General features: G+C 42.0%; 1 protein-coding gene and 1 long non-coding RNA gene across 2 annotated transcripts in view; one reads left to right on the forward strand and one right to left on the reverse strand.

Annotated features, from left to right (window-relative positions):
• Nucleotides 1-2342: 2342 nt before the first annotated feature.
• Nucleotides 2343-25028, reverse strand: part of SLC41A2 (solute carrier family 41 member 2) — a 69771-nt gene continuing 47085 nt past the window's right edge. The window contains exon 11 of the mRNA XM_020804420.3: nt 2343-5915. Within this exon, the coding sequence (XP_020660079.2) occupies nt 5730-5915 (186 nt within the window). The 3' untranslated portion in view covers nt 2343-5729. The remainder of the gene's footprint in view (nt 5916-25028) is intronic.
• On the forward strand, nt 5770-8170 carry LOC144583115 (uncharacterized). Its single transcript, XR_013536718.1, has 2 exons — nt 5770-5907; nt 8003-8170. It is a non-coding gene; the product is annotated as an uncharacterized LOC144583115 (long non-coding RNA).

Consider the following 25028-nt stretch of genomic DNA (forward strand, 5'->3'; position numbering starts at 1 on the left):
CTTGTCCATCTGTTAAGGCCTTTAACAATAATGTGTTCTCCAACTTCTCTATGGTAACATTTTACTTCTTTGAAAACTGCTAACAAGTTATCCATTGCTCTCTCCCTTCCATTCTGCATAAAAGACGTTTCCCAGCTTTATCCATCAGTCCCTTCAAATTCCCATGTAGATTGCCCTTGTCTGCATCTCAGCTGTCTAGCATCTTCACCTGTTCCTGCTGGCTGTTGTTGCCAGGCAACAGAAATGTGCCAGGCAGGCCACAGAAGTAGCTGCCAACCACTGTTGTCAGTGACAATGTGGCTAGGTGAGATAAGGGACCTTTGGAAAGTTCATGTAAACAAAAATTATGTGGTCCTTGATAACCTGCAGGGAAAGGTTTGTGTGGCTTCAGAGGAGCTAAGGACTTGAGATATTTGCTGGTAAGTTATCAATATAAATGCATATTTCTCATTTCAAGTGCACAATACTTCCGTGAAAGTTGGATTTGATAATCCAGTCTTTTCTCATGGATAGAAGCTGTATCTGGACAGCTCGGTGGCTTAGGTCTCTGGCTACAGAGCCGAATCTTTGGCAGCGCAGATCCCCACTGTGCCTCCTCGACAGGGGATGGACTTCACGATTCATAGCATCTCTTCCAGCTCTGCAGTTTTAAGATTATTATTATAATAATAATACCCATACTGAGTGGAAGCCAAGCACCAACACAAGTTACACCTGTAGAGATGTGCCAATGAGTGTTGTAGCTAAACATTTTGGATTCATGTGGTAGAATAATCAACTGATTATACACATTTATTTGTTTGTTTGTATATTTATTTATGTATTAGATTTATACCCCGCCGATCTAGACCAAAGTCTACTCTGGGTGGCTAGCAATAAAAAATGGAATAAAAACAATATAACAAAGTAAAAAAAAAAACAATAGTAATGTGGCACAACATGGGGAAAAGAAAAAATGAAGAAAAAAAACCCAGTCACAATGCTACAATATTCTGTGGGTTAGCTTTAGAGAGGACAAGATGTTAGAATGACAATAAGATTTCATTGTTCTTGCCAGCAGTCCAATGAACTAAGTTTTTTACAGCAGGGTTTGAAAAAAAAGTCATAGGTGCTGCTGGATTTGCCTTTGTGTGTTACTGAAATAATGCTCCAATCTCTGTAAGAAAGCTGTAGAAACCCCAATATGCAATACAGCTCTATTTCCATCATGCAAGATCTAGTATTTCCCAAAGGTGCATATTAACTGTGATGATGCGTGTTACAACTGTGGAATTGTATTACATTAAACATTGATGTAATGTAATAATCTCTTAGCTGAAAAGGCCTTTAAAAATGTATTAACACATGTAAATATTTAAAGTGCAGTTTTAATACCAAACAACCAAACCTGATCCTTAGTTGCTTCTTCTGCATAACACCTCGGTATTTTACTATTTCACTGGAGAATGTTAAACGCTCTGGATCTGAATTCCTCTGGATTCTTTTATTGACTTACACACTCAGTGTGTTTGAGAAATCATAGACATCAGAGGTGTGCGGGATAAATCAAAGAGAAGAATATATTACTTACCAGTAACTATGGTGCGGAGAAAACCCATGTGTGTGAGCCAGCCACAGAGATGATGACAAATAACAGGTATTTGGAGCTATTTTATCCAAATCTCTGCCAACCCAAATAGAGATATTTTCCAGGTAGGGGCTTAACCATATAGACAGCTGTTTCCATTCTGGAGTAAATTCCACAGTGGACATTTGCATGTGGAATTCTGTTCAAATTGACTAATTTTAAGGCAGGTTCCTTGTGCAGAGCGTATTAGCTGGTTTTACTTATTCAGCCAATAACAGAGCCACACTGGATTAGACCCAAAGGCAATATTATGTCCGCACAGTGGCGAACATGTTACCTATGGGAAAACTGACAACAGGATTGTTAAAGTCTGACTTACCATTAGTATTATTGTCACTTCTATCATTGCTTTATTAAGTTTTATAGCTTTGGGGTCTGGACAGAGTTTCAGGACAACCGCATCTGAAGAGTTGCACTTTGGCCATTCTCCACTTAAGTAAATATCCCACTGAGTGGCAAGACAATTCATCCTAACATGAATGGCTGTGATGCCACAGTTAGACCTCTAGAAGAAACCCCCCACTGTATTCTGAAGTTGCCCAACACAAACATTGTGCAACCAGGACACCCACCAGAAAATCATAATATGTTAATTGTCTTCTGATTATCTTGCAGAAGTTGTGTGACAGATTAATCTGTTCTGTGAAGTATGGACACATCTGGGTATAAGCATATACAATTGTTACGGCATAAGGTAACTAAATGTGCAAGCATATACAAAATAAAGAGTGTTTATTACATTAAAAACAGATGAAATTTCATTTTATTTTCTTCTGAAGAACTTTAAAATGCCATAGTTTATAGAAATATTAAAATGTTTTCCATTACACCATAATTCAACATGACAGAAGCCTAATTAGAATTAAAAACTTGGTCATATCCAGATCTATATCCACAAATATTAGTTATTTGATTTATAACCAACTTAAACAAAAAAACCCCACACACACACAAATTGAATGTGTATGTTATTCATAGTACCATACCGAAGATATCATTTTGTTTTATGCTTCTATAGATTAAGAAGAATAAGGGAACCTGGACAATCTGGTTTTCCTTCAGTGTTATAAAATAATATCCATGTGATCCTTCCAATACTTATTATACAAAGATTCATAATTCTTTTAATGTACGGGGAAGTTATTTACAAAAGGTTTTGATTATGAAGCTTAACAACTGCCAGCATCTTGAACCTGTGGAAGAAAGTATGTTTTTCCTATATCAACAGAAGACAGAATGTGAAAATTAAGATCCTATGCATAAGGCTAAATCCAGTTGTCTAGTCCCATTCACCCGCTGAATGAATAAGACAGTTAAGCCACCATATATATGGGGTCTACTAATTCAATGGTTCCACTCTAGTTAGGACTAACAAGTAGATTTAGCCCACGGCTGCCTGATTTACATATTTGAAATAATCAGCTAGGCCAATTCATGTCATCTGGACTTACAAAATGGGAACACCTATGTGCAAATTCCATTTATATTAACCAGAATTGCAAAAAACCCATTCACTATAAGTGAAAATTGTACAACCTTACGGGTGGTTTTTGGAAATGGAGTGATATGAGGTAAGGGACAGCTCTGGTGTGGTATGAAAAGGGTTCTGTTGTATTTATAAAATGTCCAAGGAAGTATGCAACACTTACTGTTATGTGCTGTTAAGTAGTTTCCAACTAAAGGTAATCTTATGAATTAATGACCTCCAAAAGGTCTTATCATTAATAGACCTGGTGAAAGCTTGGAAACTAAAGGCTGCAGCTTCCTCCTTTTTTTCTTTTTCTGTTTTTTTTAGTCAATCTGTTTCATATTAAGTCTTGCTCTTTTTCTGATGCCTTCAACTTTTCCTAGTGTTACTGCTTTTTCCAAGTAATTTGTATCTTATGATACATACAAATTACAATAGCTTCAATTTAGCCGCTTTAGCTGCTAGCAAGAATCCATACTTGATTTTAATCTAGAACCCATTTATTTGTCTTTCTGTCAGTCCATGGTATCTGCAAAGCCCTCTTCCAACATCACATTTTAATGGTCTGATTCCATGCCCCCTTAACAAATTTTAAATTGAAACAATGGTTATGTAAACACTCTTTCTCTCCAATTGCTTGAGTTCCAAATAAATGATATCAATGCCAGAACATGATTTCCAATGCTGCCATGCTACCTTTCATAAATGACCTCGGAGTTGGGAAACCTAGGCACCTGCCCAGCTCTGAGGTTCATGTACTTGCCTCAGTCTCAGATATTTGTGTGAAAGCACACTGCTGCTCATACAGCAGTGTAATCCTGAGCCCAACATCCGTCAATTTCTCAGCAGTGGGCTAAGAGAGTCATCAGCCCTCTGTGGCATCCTATTCTACCTAGGCTGTAACCATAACCAATAAAGTTGTGGTCATTTTTGATCCATTATCTAGCCTTCTGTATGTACCCATCACCACTAGGGAGATAAATAAATGCTGTTAACTCAGGGTAGGCACAAGGATCACTGCATCTGAAGTGCTACAGTGAGGAAGCACACACTCTTTACTGTTTTTTTTTTTTTTAAAGAACAGATTCATTCGTGGAAGTACATATTATATATGCACGTTCCTATATAGACATTTCACATAAGTTATACTGCCTGTCACCAGTGGGCTGGAGGTACTAGCCAATGTGGATATGATGTTAACTCAGGAACACACTATTCAGGTGTAAATGCTGGAGAAATGCAGCTTCCGTACAACAGCATCGTTAGATCTGGAAAAGGCATCTGGATCCTCCAGAACCTGAGAGTAGCAACTGTGCTGTTATTGCACAATAAAATGCTAATTTGGAAAAGTGCTTAACATTTCAAAAGTCATATATCAGTAAATAACCATTTACTGTACATCACATTGCAGCAGCACTGCTGAGTAGAATGTGCCTACATTTTTCTTTCTGTTTTAAACAGTATTTCCAATTTTTTTAAAAAAACCACTTTGTCAACCACAGATCTGTTTAGGATACATATATAGCAAGCTTTTCCATAGTTGCATATTTAAAGCTGCTTTTCTTCTAGGTAGCCTTGAAGTCAATATAGGATCTATAATTTAAAATAAATTATCAAGAACAAAACTAAACATTTGAAAACTATGTGCCAATGTACCATTTGAAATGCAATCATTAATACATCATTTATGTCCATACATTATCATACTGGATTATCTCTTTCAGAAATTTTCCATTTCCAGATAATTAAAATTTATTTTCGGAACAGAAGTTGCTTTCTTCTGCCTCAGCAACAACTAAAAAGGAATGTGGAAGACATGGTATGTCTCATTCAATTTGTTTCCCCTTAATTCCACTCATAAATTTTCCATTTTACCAACCTAAGCTCTATTGAGGTATAATGCCCGAGACCATGGGAAGTGGGGCTGAATGAGTGAGTGGTGGATACAGGGAGAGCAACATAAGCATTACCCTCTTAACTGCATCCAGAAATCAAGACCTTTGCATGCTTAATGTCAACATCTGGAAAACAGCCTGCAGAGGAGCCTCTAAGGGCATTCAGTTGAATGTACTTACAATGCTCCTGTGATCAGAAACCCTATAAGGCAAATGTATCTGATTCTAAAAAAAAAAAGAAAAATGTAAAATAGAGAAAAATGATTTGTGGGTTCATTATATGGTGTGAGTTGAAACAGCTGAAATGCACAGCTGATTTGTGGTGGGCAGATATATCAGTGGTTAAATCAAATAGTTCATTATTCAATGCCACTTGGGAGTTTTGTTCCTTGGCACAATAGTAGCCGATACTACTCTTTCTGTGGTCCTTCTTTGTCAACTAGCAACAGCCACACTTCCTTGCAGTGTAAAAATATTTAAAGCCTGTCCTTCCAGTTTCGTTGCTTATTTTAAAAATGTTAAGGCCATTTAATTCAGTGTGAATGCTGAGGCTAGAATCCTAAACACTTTTACCTGAAAGTAAGGTCCGGTGAACTCAGAGGGACTTACTTCTGAGTAGATGTGTACAGGACTGCACTGCAGGATTGCACCAAAACAAAATTCAGAAACTTTCTTGATGAGTCAAGTGGTTGTCTCCTGTTTGTCATGTTCATCTCACAGGATCTGCTCATCTTGTTTATTAGTCACCAACATCCCCATCTCTATCACCAATGAGCCACAGAAAATGGAAACTCATTGCAAGTAAGGCTGTTCCAAGGAGATCCCCAAGCGCAGTCAGATAAGGAATAGAAAAACTATCTGGATCTTTTCCTTTTTTCCATATGTGGTGCACCATCCAGTCAGCAATCCACAACAAGGTAAACACCTATGTGAGAAAAGAAGTATACCAACACCAGTTAAATTAAACCATCTGGACAAATCCATAATTCTGATTAATGTATTTTAAAACAGCAACTGAGGGTAGGACCAGATGGCCCAATTGTCCTAGCCTTCATTGGTGTGTAGATCATGTGAAACAGTTGCTTTGAAGTGCAGTATGCCATTTGGGGTGATCCTTGCATATGACCACATTGCACTTCACGCAACCCTATTTAGCAAAATCTAGACGAATTCTCCTTCCCTTTAAAGGGAAAAAATCCAAAAATATTTAAAGATCTGTCTGTCTGTCTTAACCTGTCCCTTTGCTTAAGCTGCTTAGTGATCTTTACAAATGGAAAGTTTCCTTCCCAATCCCCTGCAGCGGAGAAGGGAGAGGAGGTTTTCCATTTCTTTTTAACTGTTGCTAACTGATCTTGCACATCAGCAATGCATTCCGAGAGCTTTTTTTAAAAAGCTCTTTCACCACATCAGTGATGCATTAACAACAAGTTAAAAGAAATTGAAAACTTCATCTCCCTTCCCTTCAGTAGGTAAGTAGAAAAGAAGCTTTCCTTTTCTCAAGATTGTTAAGCAGCTTAAGCAAAGGGACAGGTTAAGACAGCCACTTTGATTCAACCCCAGTAATCGGACATGCTGGAACTAACCCAAAAATCTAGAAGTTCTGCTTGCACAAAAAAGGGGGGGCTTATCAGGGACCCAAAACAGTGCAGATAGGAAAAGATCAGGGACTAGCTGGTTTGTGATGGCTTGTACACAGTGTGGTTACCAGGAAAAGGAGTGAACCTGCCTGTCCCCAACCCAGATAAAACTCCAGGACAAATCCTAATCTGATCACACCCCCGTTTTATTATTTTTAATTTTTTGCTTGGATTGCCTTGGCTAAATAATTAATAAACAAGACTAGGAATTTAAATAATTTGGACTCTCAAGAAGTAAGTCTTGCCATCCTAAGTCTTCTTATATCAAAACTTTTTCTCAGAAACAATTATTTAAAGTGACCACCTACTCTGAGATATTTAGCATATTAACTCAGTATATTTTGCAAGTTATTTCCTTAAAGATTAGTTAAATAACTAAAATGAAGATTAAAAAGATATTACTGTATTGAGCACACTGAAATAATTTAATACTTCTAAGAGAATCTCTACCTTTGATTTGTACTACAAAAGAATATTTAAAATGTAACCATATGGTTTTCAACTAAGCAAACATCTTCCAACTCTTCCCATTATGGAACGTGCACAAGTTATTTCGATAAATATCCTTACTGAAAAGGCAACTGTAGTCTAAACTAATTATGCATGTGCTAGGTGTGCTACTCTGCTATCCAAACAAATATTTTTGGAAGCACATATTTTCTTTGGAGTAGCCTGTTAGATGCTTTAAGACAGCTCTTCTTTGTCCATGTCAATACACATTTATGCTACCTCTCAAAATCCCCCATGCAGAATTGGTCAACCTTTAGGCCCCCAAACAAACACCAAACACACACTATCTACAACAGCTATACATGACCCAATATTCTGGCAAACCGCATCACATGGGGTGTTATTATTAGTCCTATAATTTCAATTGATCGAGAGCACAGCATGGAGCTGAAAGACAAATTTTTCACCAATCCTAGAATTTTGAGAGGACTGTTTGTCATGTCATCCTTTTTTCTCTAACTACTATATGCTGGCCAAGATTCTGGTTGTTCATGCTGTCAGCTATCAAAGATTTGCCTGTGGGGAAACAAGATGGATAGGAAGGGATCTGTAGGTACTCAAAAACGTGTAACAAAACTTGACAAGTGAATGAATATACAGTGACTCTGGGTCACAGGTTTATATTATTAACTTAAGGAAGAAAACAATTAATTGGAAATACCCTTTTAAGAGAAGAACATCTAAGGGTGCGTCTAGACAGTGAAGTTATCCTCAAGTAGAGTGGGCAACACAGGGATCATTTGAAGGTGCACTCTCAGATTTAGAATGATCTCTGCACCCAAAAGCAAGAATCGGGTGGTTTCAGGACAGGAAGACACACTGCATCTCAAAGTGACCCTGTTTAATCTGTTCCTCCCTCTCATAGACTCCATGTTTCTGCCTCCTCTCCTGTCTTCCCCTCCATGTGGAAGTCGCGGAAAACTGAAATTGTTCCACCTGCCCCCATGTACTGGAATGCAACACATCACTTCATTGTCTTGCCACTAAAGTGAAGCGGCGCTGGATTGCAAACAAAAAGAAAAGAATAAAGAAAGCCTCCTCTTCTGTCTGCCAGGATGTTATTTATTTATATATATTCATTTATTGACATGTAACCTATCATATTGGTTTGCCACGAAAGTGAAACTATGCTGGATTTTAAAGAAAAAGAACAAAGCTCACCCTCTGTGTCCTCTCCTGTCACCCTTTCTGTGGGGAGCAGGGGAGCGCTGGTGTTGTTGTTTGCAATTACTGATGAGTGACATACCACTTTATTGGCCTGCTACCCAAATGACATGGCACTAAACTGTTGGAGGAAACAACAGTGCCGCTGGGTCTCATTACTGTCAATCATACATGCTGGAAATGGTACTAAAACTGGGTGACTCTACCCACCCGCACATACATACACACAAAAAGTAACTCCTGCTAGGAATCCAGAAAGGTGCAGGTAGGCATGGATAAGATTCAGGCTGATTGTGATTGCCTGCACATCATGTAGTCACTGGGAAATGGAGTGAACCATATTGTTCTCAAAACAGTCCAAAATGTGAGATAAAGTACAATCTGATCACACTTTAAGCTGACTAAAATAAAACATGCCATTGTGTCTTTCTAGAAGACAATTTGTAACTTTTGTTCATATCCAGATATATTTCTGAAGATATTTACAATCATGCCATGCAATGGGGTGAGAGAAGTCAATGCTACCTGAAAGGAAGATAGTGAAAAGAAGACAATCCTTGAATGAAGGTCATTGTTCTTTGAAAATGCCATAACATAAAAACATATTTTAAGAAAGAGAAATGGTTCACATCATGGCATATAACCGAATAAGATATTGATCTGTGGACTACAGCATTACCAGGAGAAGCCTTAAAATTCACTTGAGTTAACAGTTCACTTAGCCCAGTGGTTCTTAACCTTGGGTTACTCAGGTGTTTTTGAACTGCAACTCCCAGAAACCTCAGCCAGCACAGCTGGTGGTGAAGGCTTCTGGGAGTTGCAGTCCAAAAAACACCTGAATAACCCAAGGTTAAGAACCACTGACTTAGCCCATTGCTGTCAACCCTTCCAATATCAGCTTTCTACAACCTATGACTAAATACTTTCACTATCTCCTATGTTCTCCACAAAACTGCCACATGCAATACATATACAGATTTACATATAAAGATTCCAGTTCTACTTAGCATATCATGCTTCTAGAATTTGATAACTACTACAAAGAATGATTAATTCTATGTTGTCAATTCCAACTTCCAAACCTCTTCAGGGTTTTCCAGGTAGAGAATACACAAAAGTGGTTTACCATTTCCTTCTTTTGGGGGCGTCTTGGGACTGTGCAGCTTGCCCATGGTTGCACAGGCTGGCTGTACTCACAGAGAAATGATGTTATTGTCAGCAGTAGGTTGGCACTGGTTAAAGAATCCCATTTTCAGTTTTGGGGTGCCTAATGAATTTTTGCACACACCAAAATTGAAAAATGAAGTCTTTAATCAGTAACAATCTGCTGCTGACAATGACATCATTTCCACTGAACAAGCAGAATACAACCTACAAGATTTTGGCCATAGATGCTAACAGAAACTCAATGGAATATTGCCTGTTCTATTCTGTGCTTTCCCATATCATGAAATATCAATTTGTTATTTCAGCTGATATCTTAGCTGCTCCAAAACCAGGGCTATAGCTGCCTAATACAATATGTGGTTTTTCACTTAAACATAGGCAAACACTATAATATCTTTCATTTAGATCTGTAAAAGAAAACCACCCAAATATGGCTATAATTGGTTTAACGTATAGTAACATAAGGGACGTGGTGGCGCTGCAGGATAAATCGTAGAAGCCTGTGCTGCAGGGTCAGAAGACCAGCAGTCGTAAGATCGAATCCACACGATGGAGTGAACTCCCATCACTTTGTCCTAGGTCCTCGCCAACCTAGCAGTTCGAAAGCATGTATATGCAAGTAGATAAATAGGTACCACCTCAGTGGGAAGGTAACACGGTATTCCCTAGTCACACTGGCCACGTGACAACAGAAACTGCCTTCAGACAAGCGCTGGCTCTACGGCTTAAAAAACGGGATGAGCACCGCCCCCTAGAGTCGGACACGACTGGACTAAAAATATCAAGGGGAACCTTTACCTTTTAACATAAAGATAGATAGACAGATAGACAGATAGATAGAGTACGTTCTGATCTGTATTAACCTAAAAATATATTGTATGTTATGAGAATAAAAATAACCTGTGTTTTTAACTCATGCTGTCCAATAATACTAATACTAATACTAATACTAATACTACTAATACTACTACTACTACTACTACTACTACTACTACTACTACTACTACTACTACTACTACTACTACTACTACTACTACTAATACTAATAATAATACTAATAATAATAATAATAATAATAATAATAATAATAATAATAATAATAATAATAATAATAATAATAATAATAATAATAATAATGTGCCACCAAGTCAATTCTGATTTATGGTGAATCTTTTCAAGGTTTTCCAGGCAGAAAATACTCAGAGAGTTTACCGTTCCCTTCTTCTGAAGCCATCTTGGGACTGTGCAATTTGCCCAAGGCCACACAAGCTGGCTCTTCTAGAATGCACAGTGGAAAATTCAACTCCTAACCTCTATCGCCACAGCCAGATATGTAGCTCTTGATTTAAACTGCAGGATTTTTTTTCCAGAGCTCAGCCTTAAAACTGTTTCAGCTAATGGTTTGTTATGATATTGTAAATTCCCAGAAACCAATTTAAGAATAGATTTCTGCACTTTAAATCAAATGCTATAAATGGTTGTAACTCACAATATGTACACCTTTCATATGGAAAAGTAAGTATATATTGGAAAAATCTCATCAGGACAATTAACTTAAAAATAAACAGTCCTCATATTCTAGAGCAGCAAAAGACTGACACAAATGTGTTCTTACAATGTTTTTATTAATTTTCCTTCTCAAAGGCTATTAATGTCTGCTGTTGTATTTCTGCTTTAAGCCAATTTTGCCCCACTAATATTAAGGGATAAATGTTCCCAAATAATAATTAACTGCCAGGGGTCCAGAGTGTTGTTTTTAGAAGAGAAGGGTCAGCAACTAATCTAATGAAATCTGACTTACAAGAGCAGGAAAACTCAAAATGTACTATTTTGCAGAGCAGTAATTCTGATTCTTAGTGGATACAATCAATTTTATTTTACCTTGGCAAATTTATTGGGCAATAATGTCTAGAGTTTCCCATTACTTGTTTATTCCCAGAGCCCTTAACACAACTGTGTTCTGAGATTTGCCTTGGAGGTGTGAAAATTCCAGAGGGCTCTTTACTGGCTCAGCAGGAATCTGAAGTACAGAGGCAGCCTTTGAAAGTTGCAAACACTGAATTACAAAACTGACGGCTCGGTTACTCCAGTCTGGCCTCCAGTCTGATGATGGCTGACAAGTCTGCAAATGAAGCCTTTTTCTTTATACCCAGCTGAATATGGTCCATGCAGCCTGTACTTTATTATTACTTTAACAAGCATCATTCAAACACCATTCACATAGCTGTCTCAGAACATGATTATCCTTTTAGAAAGAATACATCCATTGCTTGAGTTTGTACCGTTTTCTGAGAGTCGTTTGTCAGTGCACACCAGAACCCTAGACAGGTCTGGCTTAATTCAAGCTATTATCAACAAATATGGACTTCAACTGAACATGTTACTGAAATACACCAAGAATGTATACAGGGCTAAATATATACTGAATGAATGGGAGCAACAAATACACTATAGTGCCTTAACTATTATTATCTCTAGGGAATCTTTGAAGCTGTGATGGAAATGAACCAAGAACTTGGGCCTCTATGTATTAAAACAGACAGATAAACAGACATATAGACAGGTTTGCAACAGTACATTTTGGACAACATGTCAGATTGTTATAAAGAAAAAGTTAGTTAAATCTAAATCCCCTCAAATCTGTGAAAAAGGTGAAATGTTAGCCCTAGTAAATGTGGTCAAATTTCATTAAAATTAACTTCCTATTGAAGCCTATTTTGTCTATTAGAAATGGCACTGTATGAGATCTGTGATATTAAAAACCTTGAAATACCTAGAAATGTAAAGTCTCTTTTGCAAACTCAAAAAAGTAAATTGGGGATTAGCAGATGGCCTCATCTTTGTGAAAATGTTGAGCTGTTCTATTCTAGTCTCTCTCTACATTTATTAGGGATAAACTGCTACTTTCAATGACAAGTGAAAGCTAAGAATTTTGAATAACTTCATTAGTCCATGAGTGGGAGGCATATTGAAGCAAAGTATGAAATGCTGTGATGTGACAGTGCCTTGATAGTCAACAGAACTGAAATTCCCAAATATTCTTCCTTTTTTCTCTCGCCTAAGATGGGGTGGGCAACTGCCGTGAGTCAGGGGGTTGCTCTGTTACTCCCCAAATCCACTGGGGTTTGTACACATCTGCTACAGCAGGGAATGAAAGAAGCTGCCTTATACCAAATCAGCCATTGGTCCATTTAGCTTTGTATTGCTGACAATGATTGGCAGTGATACTCTGGTGAAGTGAGTGTCAGGTTTTCTTCATGCAAAGTATGCGCTCTGCCACTGAGTTACGGTCACTCACTTTTTTGCTTGCTGTAGCCAAAAGGTCCATTTTTGCTTTTCTTGAAAGCAAGTGCAAGTGAGCTCACACCTTTTCTGGAGTCCAGCTAGTGCTTCCAAGGACTTTCTCAGACAAATCATACCTTTACTTCATAACTGGAAATTCCTTACCGAATGTGAAAATACTTTTATTGTATTGTAATGTATTATTTGTGTTGCTGCTGTGCAACACACATGAATTTCAGTGGCTTAACAGCAGTGGTGGCCAAGACACTCTGTGCCTCCTGGCCTGTAAAAACACATAGCGAGCCCAGGTGCAGCCTATGGGACTTGCGTTGCTCACCCCATCCTAACACTTCCCTTACCATGGATCTCAGTATACCTCCACAGGCTACTCACTGTCACCAAATCCACACACTCTTCCTTTTAAGCTCCTTTATTCTCAAAAGGTTCCTCCCTTTTGTTGACATCATCATTGTCATTTAGTCGTGTCCGACTCTTTGTGACCCCATGGACCAGAGCACACCAGGCCCTCCTGTCTTCCACTGCCTCCCGGAGTTGTGTCAAATTCATGTTGGTCGCTTCTATGACACTGTCCAACCATCTCATCCTCGGTCGTCCCCTTCTCCTCTTGCCTTCACACTTTCCCAACATCAGGGTCTTTTCCAAGGAATCTTCTCTTCTCATGAGATGCCCAAAGTACTGGAGCCTCAGCTTCAGGATCTGTCCTTCCAGTGAGCACTCAGGCTTGATTTCCTTTAGAATTGATAGGTTTGTTCTCCTTGCAGTCCAGGGGACTCTCAAGAGCCTCCTCCAGCACCACAATTCAAAGGCATCAATTCTTCAGCAGTCAGCTTTCTTTATGGTCCAGCTCTCACTTCCATTCATCACTACAGGAAAAACCATAGCTTTGACTATTCGGACTTTTGTTGGCAAGGTGATGTCTCTGCTTTTTAAGATGCTGTCAAGGTTTATCATCGCTTTCCTCCCAAGAAGCAGGTGTCTTTTAATTTCGTGGCTGCTGTCTCAATCTGCAGTGATCATGGAGCCCAAGAAAGTAAAATTTGTCACTGCCTCCATATCTTCCCCTTCTATTTCCCAGGAGGTGATGGGACCAGTGGCCATGATCTTAGTTTTTTTGATGTTGAGTTTCAGCCCATTTTTGCACTCTCCTCTTTCACCCTCATTACGAGGTTCTTTAATTCCTCCTCACTTTCTGCCATCAGAGTGGTGTCATCTGCATATCGGAGGTTGTTGATATTTCTTCCGGCAATCTTAATTCTAGCTTGGGATTCCTTCAGTCCAGCCTTCCGCATGATGTATTCTGCATATAAGTTAAATAAGAAGGGAGACAATATACAGCCTTGTCGTACTCCTTTCCCAATTTTGAACCAATCAGTTCCATATCCAGTTCTTACTGTTGCTTCCTGTCCCACATATAGGTTTCTCAGGAGATAGATAAGGTGGTCAGGCACTCCCATTTCTTTGAGGACTTGCCATAGTTTGCTGTGGTCCACACAGTCAAAGGCTTTTGCAAAGTCAATGAAGCAGAATTAGATATTTTCCTGGAACTCTCTGGCTTTCTCCATAATCCAGCGCATGTTAGCAATTTGGTCTCTAGTTCCTCTGCCCCTTCGAAATCCAGCTTGTACTTCTGGGAGTTCTCGGTCCACATACTGCTGAAGCCTACCTTGGAGGATTTTGAGCATAACCTTGCTAGCGTGGGAAATGAGTGCAATTGTACGGTAGCTGGAGCATTCTTTGGCACTGCCCTTCTTTGGGATTGGGATGTAGACCGATCTCTTCCAATCCTCTGGCCACTGTTGAGTTTCCATGCTGACATAACAGAATGCTTCTCTTGTTCCTGGTTCTCTCTACTTTCATAACTCATTGAACCTCAACATTGTTGTGTTTTTGCTAAGCCATGCGATCACCTGAAGTTTAACATTTCTAGGTTGACAATAGGTTATAACATACACAAAAAAGAATGTCTGGAACAACTGACATCAGTAAAGGAAAAGATTAGAAATGATCACAGCAGAAATGAAAGTCACAGATCAAAACCCTGGAAGAATAAAAAGGTCCTCACATCACATAAAAGATTTAAGACTACATGCCCATGGAGTCCTTTGGGGAGAGAATTCCATAAGTGGGATTCCACCAAAAATAATTTTAAAAGGACATCTCCCTGCTTATATCAACTTTGACTCAAAAGTCAGATACACTCCAATGAAGTCCCTAAAGATTAGCTGATGTCATTCTCTACCCATCATGCTTCTAGACTGATATAAGTGAGATAAGAGCCAACATCTCCAAACAACAAAAACAGTAGCTCTGATAGATTTTAATTCTCATTATCACTATCACTCTTAGATTCTGCTGCTTGTTTTGCTATTCTTCCCCCTTGATGCCTGCCCCAAGTATTTCCCCTGAACAAATTCAAATCATCTAAGATGTATAATGACTGATTAAGCACTGCTGGAAGTACTAGCGATGGTTTATCATTCTCTCTGGTAACAACAACATCAGATAGTTGACTGCCTTATCAGCCTGGAAGCAAAATAAGGCAAACAAAACAAAATGAGAAAAAAAAAGATTTCTACATTGGCAGGAAATTGTAGAAGCATAACACACACATGATGACTGAGTATGCTTAGTGCTTTCGGAGGGCCATGGGTTGTTCTGTGAATGCTGAGAAAGAACATCAAAAAATGGGAGAGGGGAAAGAAGACTGAAATCTAGTACCCTGGAAAAATATATGACTAGACCGTTGGCTAAAACACTGAACGTTCTCAGTGTAACCACTTTACTCTGTAGGATTCCCCAAAGCCTTTAAAAATAATGTGGCAAAGAATGTAGAGGGAAAGGCTGAAGAGCTCTGGCAGGAAGGAGAGAGAACAAAGTCTAGGGAGGAAGGAAAAGAGTAGCATGGAGATTAATGAGAAGGAGCTTGAAAGAGTGCCATGTAGAGATGGGCATGAGCCCCCCACTTTGGTGGTTTGTGCTAGTTTGCCCTTTGGATTAATATGTGTTTGGTGCTTTCCAGCCCCACATCCTCTGGCAGGCACCCATTCAGAGGCAGCACCCAGAGGATGTGAGGCAAGGAAGCTGGGAAACTGACTGCTGGAGGAAGCACGGCTAGGAAGCGCCGAACACTTGTTTGTCCGAAAGACAAACCAGCGGAACTGACAGTTGACACCCATCTCTAGTGCCAAGTGTGAAAGGGGAAGAATGAGCATTTGGACATATAAGAGGAGAAAAAGAGCACCCAGAGGGACAGCGAGATACAACGAACACTGGAGGAGGGAGGTGAGTGAAAGGAAAAGAAACATCAGCCAGGTGGTTGTGGCTGTGGGGGGGGATAGAGCACCATATGGGGCTGAAGCGTTCTAACCCAGGGGAAGCTGAATACTTCTAATGGATAAAAATATAACAGAGGATACATAACATTTATTACATTAATAGCTTTTTTTCTGAAGCTTAGAAAGTCCTACATTTTCCTTAATGAAGCAATTTTGACGTACCACAAAAAACAGCTTCACAAAACCACCACAACAATCACAATGGGAGGCAAATGCAAATAGTGAGCAGAAGAGTTTTGCCCTAAAATCACTTTAACGAATTATAAATTAAGTAGGACAAAGCAATATTCTATCAAATCAACTCACGTTTGTGGAGTTCACGGCGGACTAGTATAGCTCGGGGTCATTATTCTGACTTTCCAGAGATATTAATTTCTACATCAAACACAGAATGTTCAAGCTTATTTGATAAAATGCAGGTGGTGTAAGATAAAAGTGTGCGGCCTCAGTACAAAGCTGGAAGTACCAATATTAATAATTCAGCATCAGAACAACTATCTTGGCAAGCTTGCGTTGCTGAAGGACCGGACGTGTAACTTATTTGGCTGGTAATTAAAATGACAGTAATCGTCCAGAAACAATGAAGTCATATGTGACAAAACATAGGAGGTTTAGTTATTTAAGCTTCTTATTAAAGTCATAGCAACTTCAAAACAGCCAGTCTCATGACTGACTTTCAGGATGCCTGGTATTCCCCTAAAAATATACAAGGATGAAACAAATAATCTGTTTGTGAACAGTAACATTCCTAGTCATTCCATGAGGTCAAGTACACAGGGGCATTTAAATAATTGCCCCACGTTTTGTACCGCATACAAATAGCTAGTCCTCTTGTATCTTATGCCATAATTGTCTCAGTAGATTTGCCATTTCAGCTAGAAAATAAGAAACATATCAAGCGGGTTAGGAGGGAAAAATTGGAAGTACAGGGCCTGGAAAATAAGAAGTGGATTTAAGGGGACAGAACATTTGGTCTCTGGGGAGGAGAAATAGTTGGGAGAGATGAATATATGTATATTAATTTCTTGGCTGCTATTTGAAACACACTTACCTTGGAGTGAGTCCCATTAAATTCAATGTAACTTACTATTCCATAGGCAAGAACAGAACTACACTGCAACTCTTTCAAAAATAATACATCAAAACTTTGTTATGTGCCAAACAGGGATACTGCTTTGGCTGCACCGTTAGATATTCACACAGAGAGAGACACGGGATGCAAGCTGATATTGAACTATGCAGGGTGTATAAAAATCAATGTGTTTTTAAAAATCAAATGGATTTAAATCACAATTTAAATAAAAAAGATTATTTTTAAAAAAATTTAAATTGTCAAAAAATCCAATTTAATTTTTTTTTAATCAAACCCATCCTGGAACTGTGCATACCACCTTAATGAATGAATAGTGAAAGGGGGGAGGAGGGTTCAATTGCCTCAGGAATATTCTCATAAATTCTACTAATGTCTGTCAGAAGATGCCTATACAGAAGCTGCAACCTTTGTAAGACTACAGATAGAAATTTTTTAAAAATTTTCTGGCTAGCTCACAGCTTTACAATTTCTGCTTAGTAAGAAGGACAGTGAATACGAGTAAATGGCAGTAGCAGAGATGTAGTTTTAAAGGACAAAAGAGCTGTCTATTAACTGTGATCAGGCTTAGCGGCCCACAGAGCACATTTTTCTGTGCCAAAATTCTTCCTGTTTGTGAAGAACTAGCTCCTTAAAATGTAAGGAGGTGGTGCTGGGTAGGGGAAGGAATGGCGGTGGGGATAGAACATGCCCGCGTAGGAGAAGAGAGGTTAGATATCTTACATCTATTCCCTCTTCTAATCCTACCTCCAACCAGATGGTATCAGGTGACCATATCAGCAAACCCTCGAGCCACACGGTGCTGTTGATGAACACCAGGTCAGTACAAAATAAAACCGCCCTCATCCATGATATAATTCTGGATAAGGGGGCTGACCTGGCGTGCATTACTGAGACCTGGGTGGGAGAGGAGGGTGGTGTTCCCCTCTCCCAGCTGTGTCCGCCTGGGTACTCAGTCCAGCACCAAGGTCGCTTGGAGGGTCGGGGAGGGGGAGTTGCTATAGTCTATAGGAGTTCTATCTCCTTGACCAGGCTTCCTATCCCTTTGAGAGGAGGTCTCGAGGGCCTGTATTGTGTGTTGGGCTCGCGAGACAAGTTGGGGATTCTGTTGGTGTACCGCCCACCCTGCTACGTACCAACAGTCTCCCTGCCTGAGCTGACGGAGGTAGTCTCAGACCTGGTGTTGAGGACTTCCAGGCTGTTGGTGCTGGGGGACCTCAACATTCATGCCGAGGCTCCCTTGACTGGGGCAGCTCAGGACTTCATGGCCGCCATGACAACCATGGGGCTGTCTCAATGTGTCATCAGCCCAACGCATGAGAAGGGCCATACCTTGGACCTGGTTTTCTCAACGGGACTGGAAGATGGTGGTTTGGATGTGGAGGGGTTGGTTGTGACCCCATTGTCATGGTCAGACCACTTCCTGGTCAAGTTTAGTCTATTAGCTTCTTCTTCCCTCTGCAAGGGTGGGGGATCTATTAAGATGATCCGCCCTCGGAGACTAATGGATCCAGATGGATTCCTGAATGCTCTGGGGGATTATCCGTCTGATATGGTCGGCGCTCCTGTCGAAGCTCAGGTCACCCTATGGAATAAGGAGATGACCTGGGCTGCTGACACGATTGCGCCTAAGCGCCCTCTCCCTGCTCGCCGAGCCCAGACAGCCCCTTGGTATACTTCTGAACTGCGGGCGATGAAGCGAGAGGGGAGACGGCTGGAGTGCAGGTGGAGGAAATCTCGCTGGGAGTCCAACCGAACACGACTTAGAGCCCATTATCGGGCCTATTTCATGGCAATACGGCTGGCGAAACGGCAATATTTCTCCAGCCGTATTGCTTCCTCAGAATGTCGCCCAGCCGAGCTGTTTCGGGTGGTCCAGGATCTTCTTCAACCGGGAAATCCGGTGGAGGTCCTGGACTGCTCATCAGCTCGCTGTGATGAGTTTGCCATCCATTTTGAGGAAAAAATCGCTCAGATTCGCAGTGGGTTGGACTCCACAGTTACTGCAGAATCAGAGGATGTGTCCAGCGCACCATGCTTTGGTCAGGTATTAATGGATGAGTTTCAATTGTTGAGACCTGAGGATGTGGACAGGGTGCTTGGATCTGTCTGTTCTACCACAACTCCGCTCGACCCTTGCCCATCCTGGCTAAATAGAAGATCAGCCAGGGGGGTTCGTACCTGGGTCCAGGAGGCTGTGAACGCCTCTTTGAGAGAGGGAGTGGTCCCTACCACCTTGAAAGAGGCGGTAATTCGACCACTCCTTAAAAAGCCAAACCTGGACCCAAGGCTGGTGGCTAACTACCGACCAGTAGCGAACCTCCCTTATTTGGGCAAAGTGTTGGAGCGGGTTGTGGCTGGGCAACTCCAGGCGCTGCTGGATGAAACGGATTTTCTGGATCCATTTCAATCGGGTTTCAGGCTGGGTTTTGGTACAGAGACTGCCTTGGTCGCCCTGTATGATGACCTTTGCCGGGAGAGAGACAGGGGGAGTGTGACCCTGTTGATACTCCTGGACCTCTCAGCGGCTTTCGACACCATCGACCATGGTGTCCTTCTGGATAGGCTGGCTGGGTTGGGAGTTGGGGGCACTGTTTTACGGTGGTTCCGCTCCTTCCTGGCTGACCGTGTCCAGAGGGTGGTGCTGGGGGACAGTTGCTCTGCCCCGTGGCATTCATGTCATGGGGTTCCTCAGGGCTCAATACTGTCCCCCATGCTGTTTAACATCTACATGAAACCGCTGGGAGAGGTCATCAGGAGGTTTGGGCTGAGGAGTCAGCAATATGCTGACGACACTCAGCTCTACCTCTCGTTTTCCACCAATCCAGGTGAGGTGGTTTCTGTGCTGAACTCGTGTCTGGACCTGATAATGGACTGGATGAGGGTCAATAAATTGAAACTCAATCCAGACAAGACGGAAGTGCTGTTAGTGGGTGCTTTGCCAGACAGGCTGGAGGGCCATCTCCCTGCCCTGAATGGGGTTACACTCCCCCTAAGGGACAGGGTCCGCAGCTTGGGGGTGCTCCTGGACCCCAGTCTAACACTGGAAGCCCAGGTGGACTCGGTGGCCAGGGGCGCCTTCCTCCAGCTGTGGAAACTATACCAGCTACGGCCCTATCTGGACGAGCGGAGTCTCATGACAGTTACACATGCACTGGTAACATCCCGTATAGATTACTGCAATGCGCTTTACGTTGGGCTGCCTTTGAAGACGGTCCGGCGACTGCAACTGGTCCAGAATTGAGCAGCGCAGCTGGTGAGTGGTGTGGCCGCCAGGGAACATATCAAGCCGATTCTGTATAAGTTACATTGGCTACCAGTTGCTGCCCGGGCCCAATTCAAAGTGCTTGTCTTGACATATAAAGCCCTAAACGGCTTGGGCCCTGGATACCTGAAGGACCGCCTCCTTCCATATGAGCCTACCCGGCAGTTAAGATCTAGCCAGGGGGCCCTTTTGAAAGAGCCGTCCCTCAAGGAGGTAAGAGGGATGGCTTGCAGACAAAGGGCCTTTTCGGCAGCTGCCCCCAGACTATGGAATGCCCTCCCGACTGAGATTCGTCTGGCGCCGACACTGATGACATTTCGGCGCCAGGTCAAAACCTTCTTGTTCCAGAAGGCTTTTAACTGAAATAATATTAGCTGTGGGTCTGATGGCAATTTTAATTGTATTTTAATTTTATTTTAATTGTACATATCTTTATTGTATTTTAAATGCTGTAAGCCGCCCAGAGACCTTTGGGTAGTGTGGGCGACATATAAATTAAATAAATAAATAATAATAATAAATAATAATAAAATGACTTGAATTTCAAAAATGAATAAACATTATTCCCAGTTTAAAAAAACAAAACCCACAACACCCTCCCCCAAGATTTTGCTATTTCTTTTCTTATTGGCCAAAACAAGATGTGTGTGTATGTCTTAGAGGAAGACAGCATCCCAAGAGACATGATCCTCAAATTTTGTTGAAAGACAACAACTGCTGAACACCTTCCTACTATTAGGGTTTATATGTGGTTTTAACTGCTGTTAGCCACCTGGAATTGTGCTTAGGAACTAGATGGGCAGGGCCTGTTACATAACAGCACTGATGTTACCTGTCTGTCATGGGTTTGGAGGGAAAGTTCCATCCTATGGGGAGTGGAAGGCGGGACATCAGGAGGAGGGGCTGTACTGTATAAATATGTGATGCCTGTGTGGTGAAAGGAGATGCTGAGACAGACTGTGAGACACTGGGTTGGGACGAAGCAGCAGCTGGGGAAGAAGAAGCTGTTGTGGGAGTCTGGGTGTCTGACAGGGTACTACTGTGTGTCAGAGTACCAGCCTGAAAGGTTCAGGGGTCTGTGGGTTAGCCAGAACTGATGGGTTCAGGGTCTGTGCTTTAAGTTAAAGGTTCTAGGTGAACCAAACTGTATGCTTGTGTGTGTGAGAATAAGCCACGTTACTTTATTTTATTCACCTGATTGTTTTATTTACCCTGTTTGTATTTAAAATAAACCTTATTCTTTTATTGTTTAAAAATCCATCCCTGGTCTGTGTGACTTATTATAGGGAATGGTTGGTGGCAGCTTAGTAACTGTGTGATAGATCCCAGTAGGTCTGGGTTTGTCACATTGATTGGTGTCCAGCGTGTGGGATACGACTGGTCCAGTTGTCCAGCGGTCCAGCAAAGCCTTGGCAAGTGTGCCCAGAGCAAGGGGGGTCTAGTCAGGGACAGTCTGAGGCGCGTAGGTAATCTTCTAGGTGTACCTCACGGGGAGGTGCGCTAGTAGAAGAACGTGCCAACTGGGGAGACTTAGATTAAGGTGCTCTGAGGCAGCCTAGTTTTGGCGGGAAAACGCTGAGGCAAAACTGCATAGCAACAGCGAGCTAGCTTGCCAGCTGAGAGGCCCAGCAGAGGGGGGTAGGCTCTGACTCGATACTGTTGCAATTTAGTGCTGAAGAACAGCAGCAATCTCTAGGGAGAGCTGGTTCTGAGGCAAAAAGAAAAAAAAGTGGTCGTTTTATTCTGAGGCTTGACTTTTTAAAGCAGCCTGTTCTGAGGGGGGATTATGCCCTTGACTCGAAGCCAGATAGCAGACATGAGTGAAGTGAAAGACCCCCAGATTGACCAAGGTTCTGAGGATGAATTTGGCTCAGTGCAAGGTGACAGCACAGGAGAGCAGGACCCAGAACTCAGAAAATTGCTCATAGCCCAACAGCATGAACTGAGGATGAGGCAATTGGAAAAAGAAGAAAGATTAGAGAGAGAGAAAATTGCTCTGGAAAAAGAAAGAATGGCGTTTGAATTAAGAAAACTGGAAATGATGAACCAGAACCATAATAACAATAGGGATTCTGAGGGAGGCCAGTTGTCTAAGGCTGACCTGAAGAAATTCCCTGTGTACCACAAGGGAGATTGTCCTGAGGTGTTCTTTTCCTTAGTGGAAAGAGCGTTTGTGGACTTCTCAGTGAGGGAAACTGAGAAGATGACCATCATGCGATCTTTAATCAGTGGTAGCCTTGCTGAAGTTTATGCCGAGATGCCTGAGGAACTGATGAAAGATTTTGCAGAGTTCAAAAAACTGGTGTTTGCAAGACATGGGATAAATGCAGAGCAGCTGAGACAAAGATTCAGGTCCCTTACCAAGAAGCCAGAACAGACTTTTACCCAAGTGGGGGCCCAATTGGTGAGGCTGCTTGAGAAATGGCTATCGCAGGAGGGGACAGAGACCTATGAACAGCTTAAAGACTTGATAGCCCTGGAACAGTTCTATTCAGTTCTGCATGGGGAATTGAAATTCCAGGTGAGGGAAAGGAAACCGAAATCTGTGGCAGCAGCCGCAGAAATCGCAGATTTTATCTCCCAAATAAGAAAGCCCTTGGGTGAGGGGAAATCTGTAGGTAAACCCAAAGAAACCTACAGCAAGTACTCTCAGGGACCAGGGAAAAGCCAGCAAGGGGGAGGGGCCCATGGTGAAGGGAAGCCCTCAGGCATGAAACCAAGCCCTCAGAATTTGGAGGGAAAACCGAAACCAGAGGAGAGAGAATCCAAATACACTAGAAAATGCTATTTCTGTCAGGGAAAGGGTCATCTGATCTCAGAATGTGAGAAATTGAAGCAGCTAAAAGGAATGGTGCCTCAGAATTCTAGTGGGACCAAGCCAAAAGCTGTGTTCTGTGTCCAGAAAGAGCAAAGCTCATTGTCACAGAGGGAGCCTGTTGCCATGACTACTCAGTCTGGAACAGCTACCTATGCTGATCAGGCTGAGGAAAATGGTCCTCTTGGGGAGGTAAAGCGCTGCTTGCTGGTAAAAACAGATTCTCAGTTGTTTGAGACAGCCGGGGTGGACGTAGGAATACTTGACCGTCAGTATAGGGGGCTGCGGGACACTTGTTCCCAGGTAACCCTGTGCCATCCAGATATTATTCCTAGGGAGTTTATAATCCCAAATGAGAGCATGAAGGTGGCAGGGATTGAGGGGCAGATAATCTCTCTGCCAGTAGCAGAGGTACCTGTCAACTTTCAAGGCTGGAGGGGAGATTGGCGGATAGCGATTTCATCGACTCTGCCAGCAGCCGTGCTCGTGGGAAATGACCTGGCTGAACATGTGAAACGGGTGCTAGTGATTACACGCTCACAAGCCACCACAGGGACAGTTCAGGGGGGTAATGATGAGCCAGAGACGGAAGCAGGTGGGGGAAGTTCAGAAGCTGTGGTGGAAACCTTAACCACAGACAGCAGATTTGGACAGGAGCAAAAGGCAGACGCCACTCTCCAAAAGTGTTTTGAACAGGTGACTGACGCCCAGCTAACACCTGAAACCCCAGTGAGATTTCTGGAGAAAAAGGGGATTTTATATAGAGAAACCCTGAGGAACATCTCAAAAGGGGGAGATGGGATCAGAAGTCAACTGGTGGTACCTGAAAAGTATCGCCCCATGATCTTACAAAGGGGGCACTCTGACATGTTTGCTGCACACTTAGGGGTGAACAAAACACAGCAGAGAATCACCCAGGATGACCCACAAGACGTTGTGACATACATAGACACCTTGATGAATGACCTAAGGAGAAATCTAGAGCTGGCAGCAGAAAACCTGCAAGCTCAGAAGGTCAGACAGAAAACATGGTATGACCACAAAGCTAGAGAGAGGCACTTTGACCCAGGGGAGGAAGTGCTTTGGCTTAGGCCCTGCAGAGAGAATAAACTGCAGCTCAAATGGGCAGGACCATATAGGGTCATTTCCAAGATGTCAGACCTGAACTACCTAATAGAGCAGGAGGAGAACCAAGCAAGGAGGGTGGTTCATGTGAATGCCCTAAAACCCTACTACAGAGGGGAACAGAGGGTTTTATTCGCGATAAAAGCAGCTGAGAGTGAGGAAGCTGAATTACCCTTCTGGGAGGGTAGAGGGGAAGTAAAATACAACCCAGAGGAGGTAAAGATCAGTCCTGCCCTCACCCAAGACCAGCAGCAAGAACTAAAAATGCTGCTTAGTAAATATCAACAGGTGTTTTCCAACAAGCCGGGGATAGTGAAGGGAGTGATGCATCGGATCCACACAGGGGATGCACCCCCGCAGGCAGTATCCCCATACCGAGTAACGGGACCCTATAGGGACAAGGTGCGGAAGGAGCTGGACGAAATGCTGAGGGAGAACATAATCGTCCCCTCTTCTAGTCCTTGGTCCTCTCCGATAGTCCTTGTGGACAAGCCTGATGGGAGCATTAGGTTTTGTGTTGATTACAGGAAGTTAAACCGTGTAACCACTCCTGATGCCTACCCAATGCCCAGGCTAGACAACCTGATTGAAACCATAGGGGGTTGTCGGTTCATCTCATCATTGGAC

The sequence above is a fragment of the Pogona vitticeps genome, chromosome 5, assembly GCF_051106095.1.
Source record: "Pogona vitticeps strain Pit_001003342236 chromosome 5, PviZW2.1, whole genome shotgun sequence".
In the NCBI taxonomy this organism is placed as follows: Eukaryota; Metazoa; Chordata; class Lepidosauria; order Squamata; family Agamidae; genus Pogona; species Pogona vitticeps.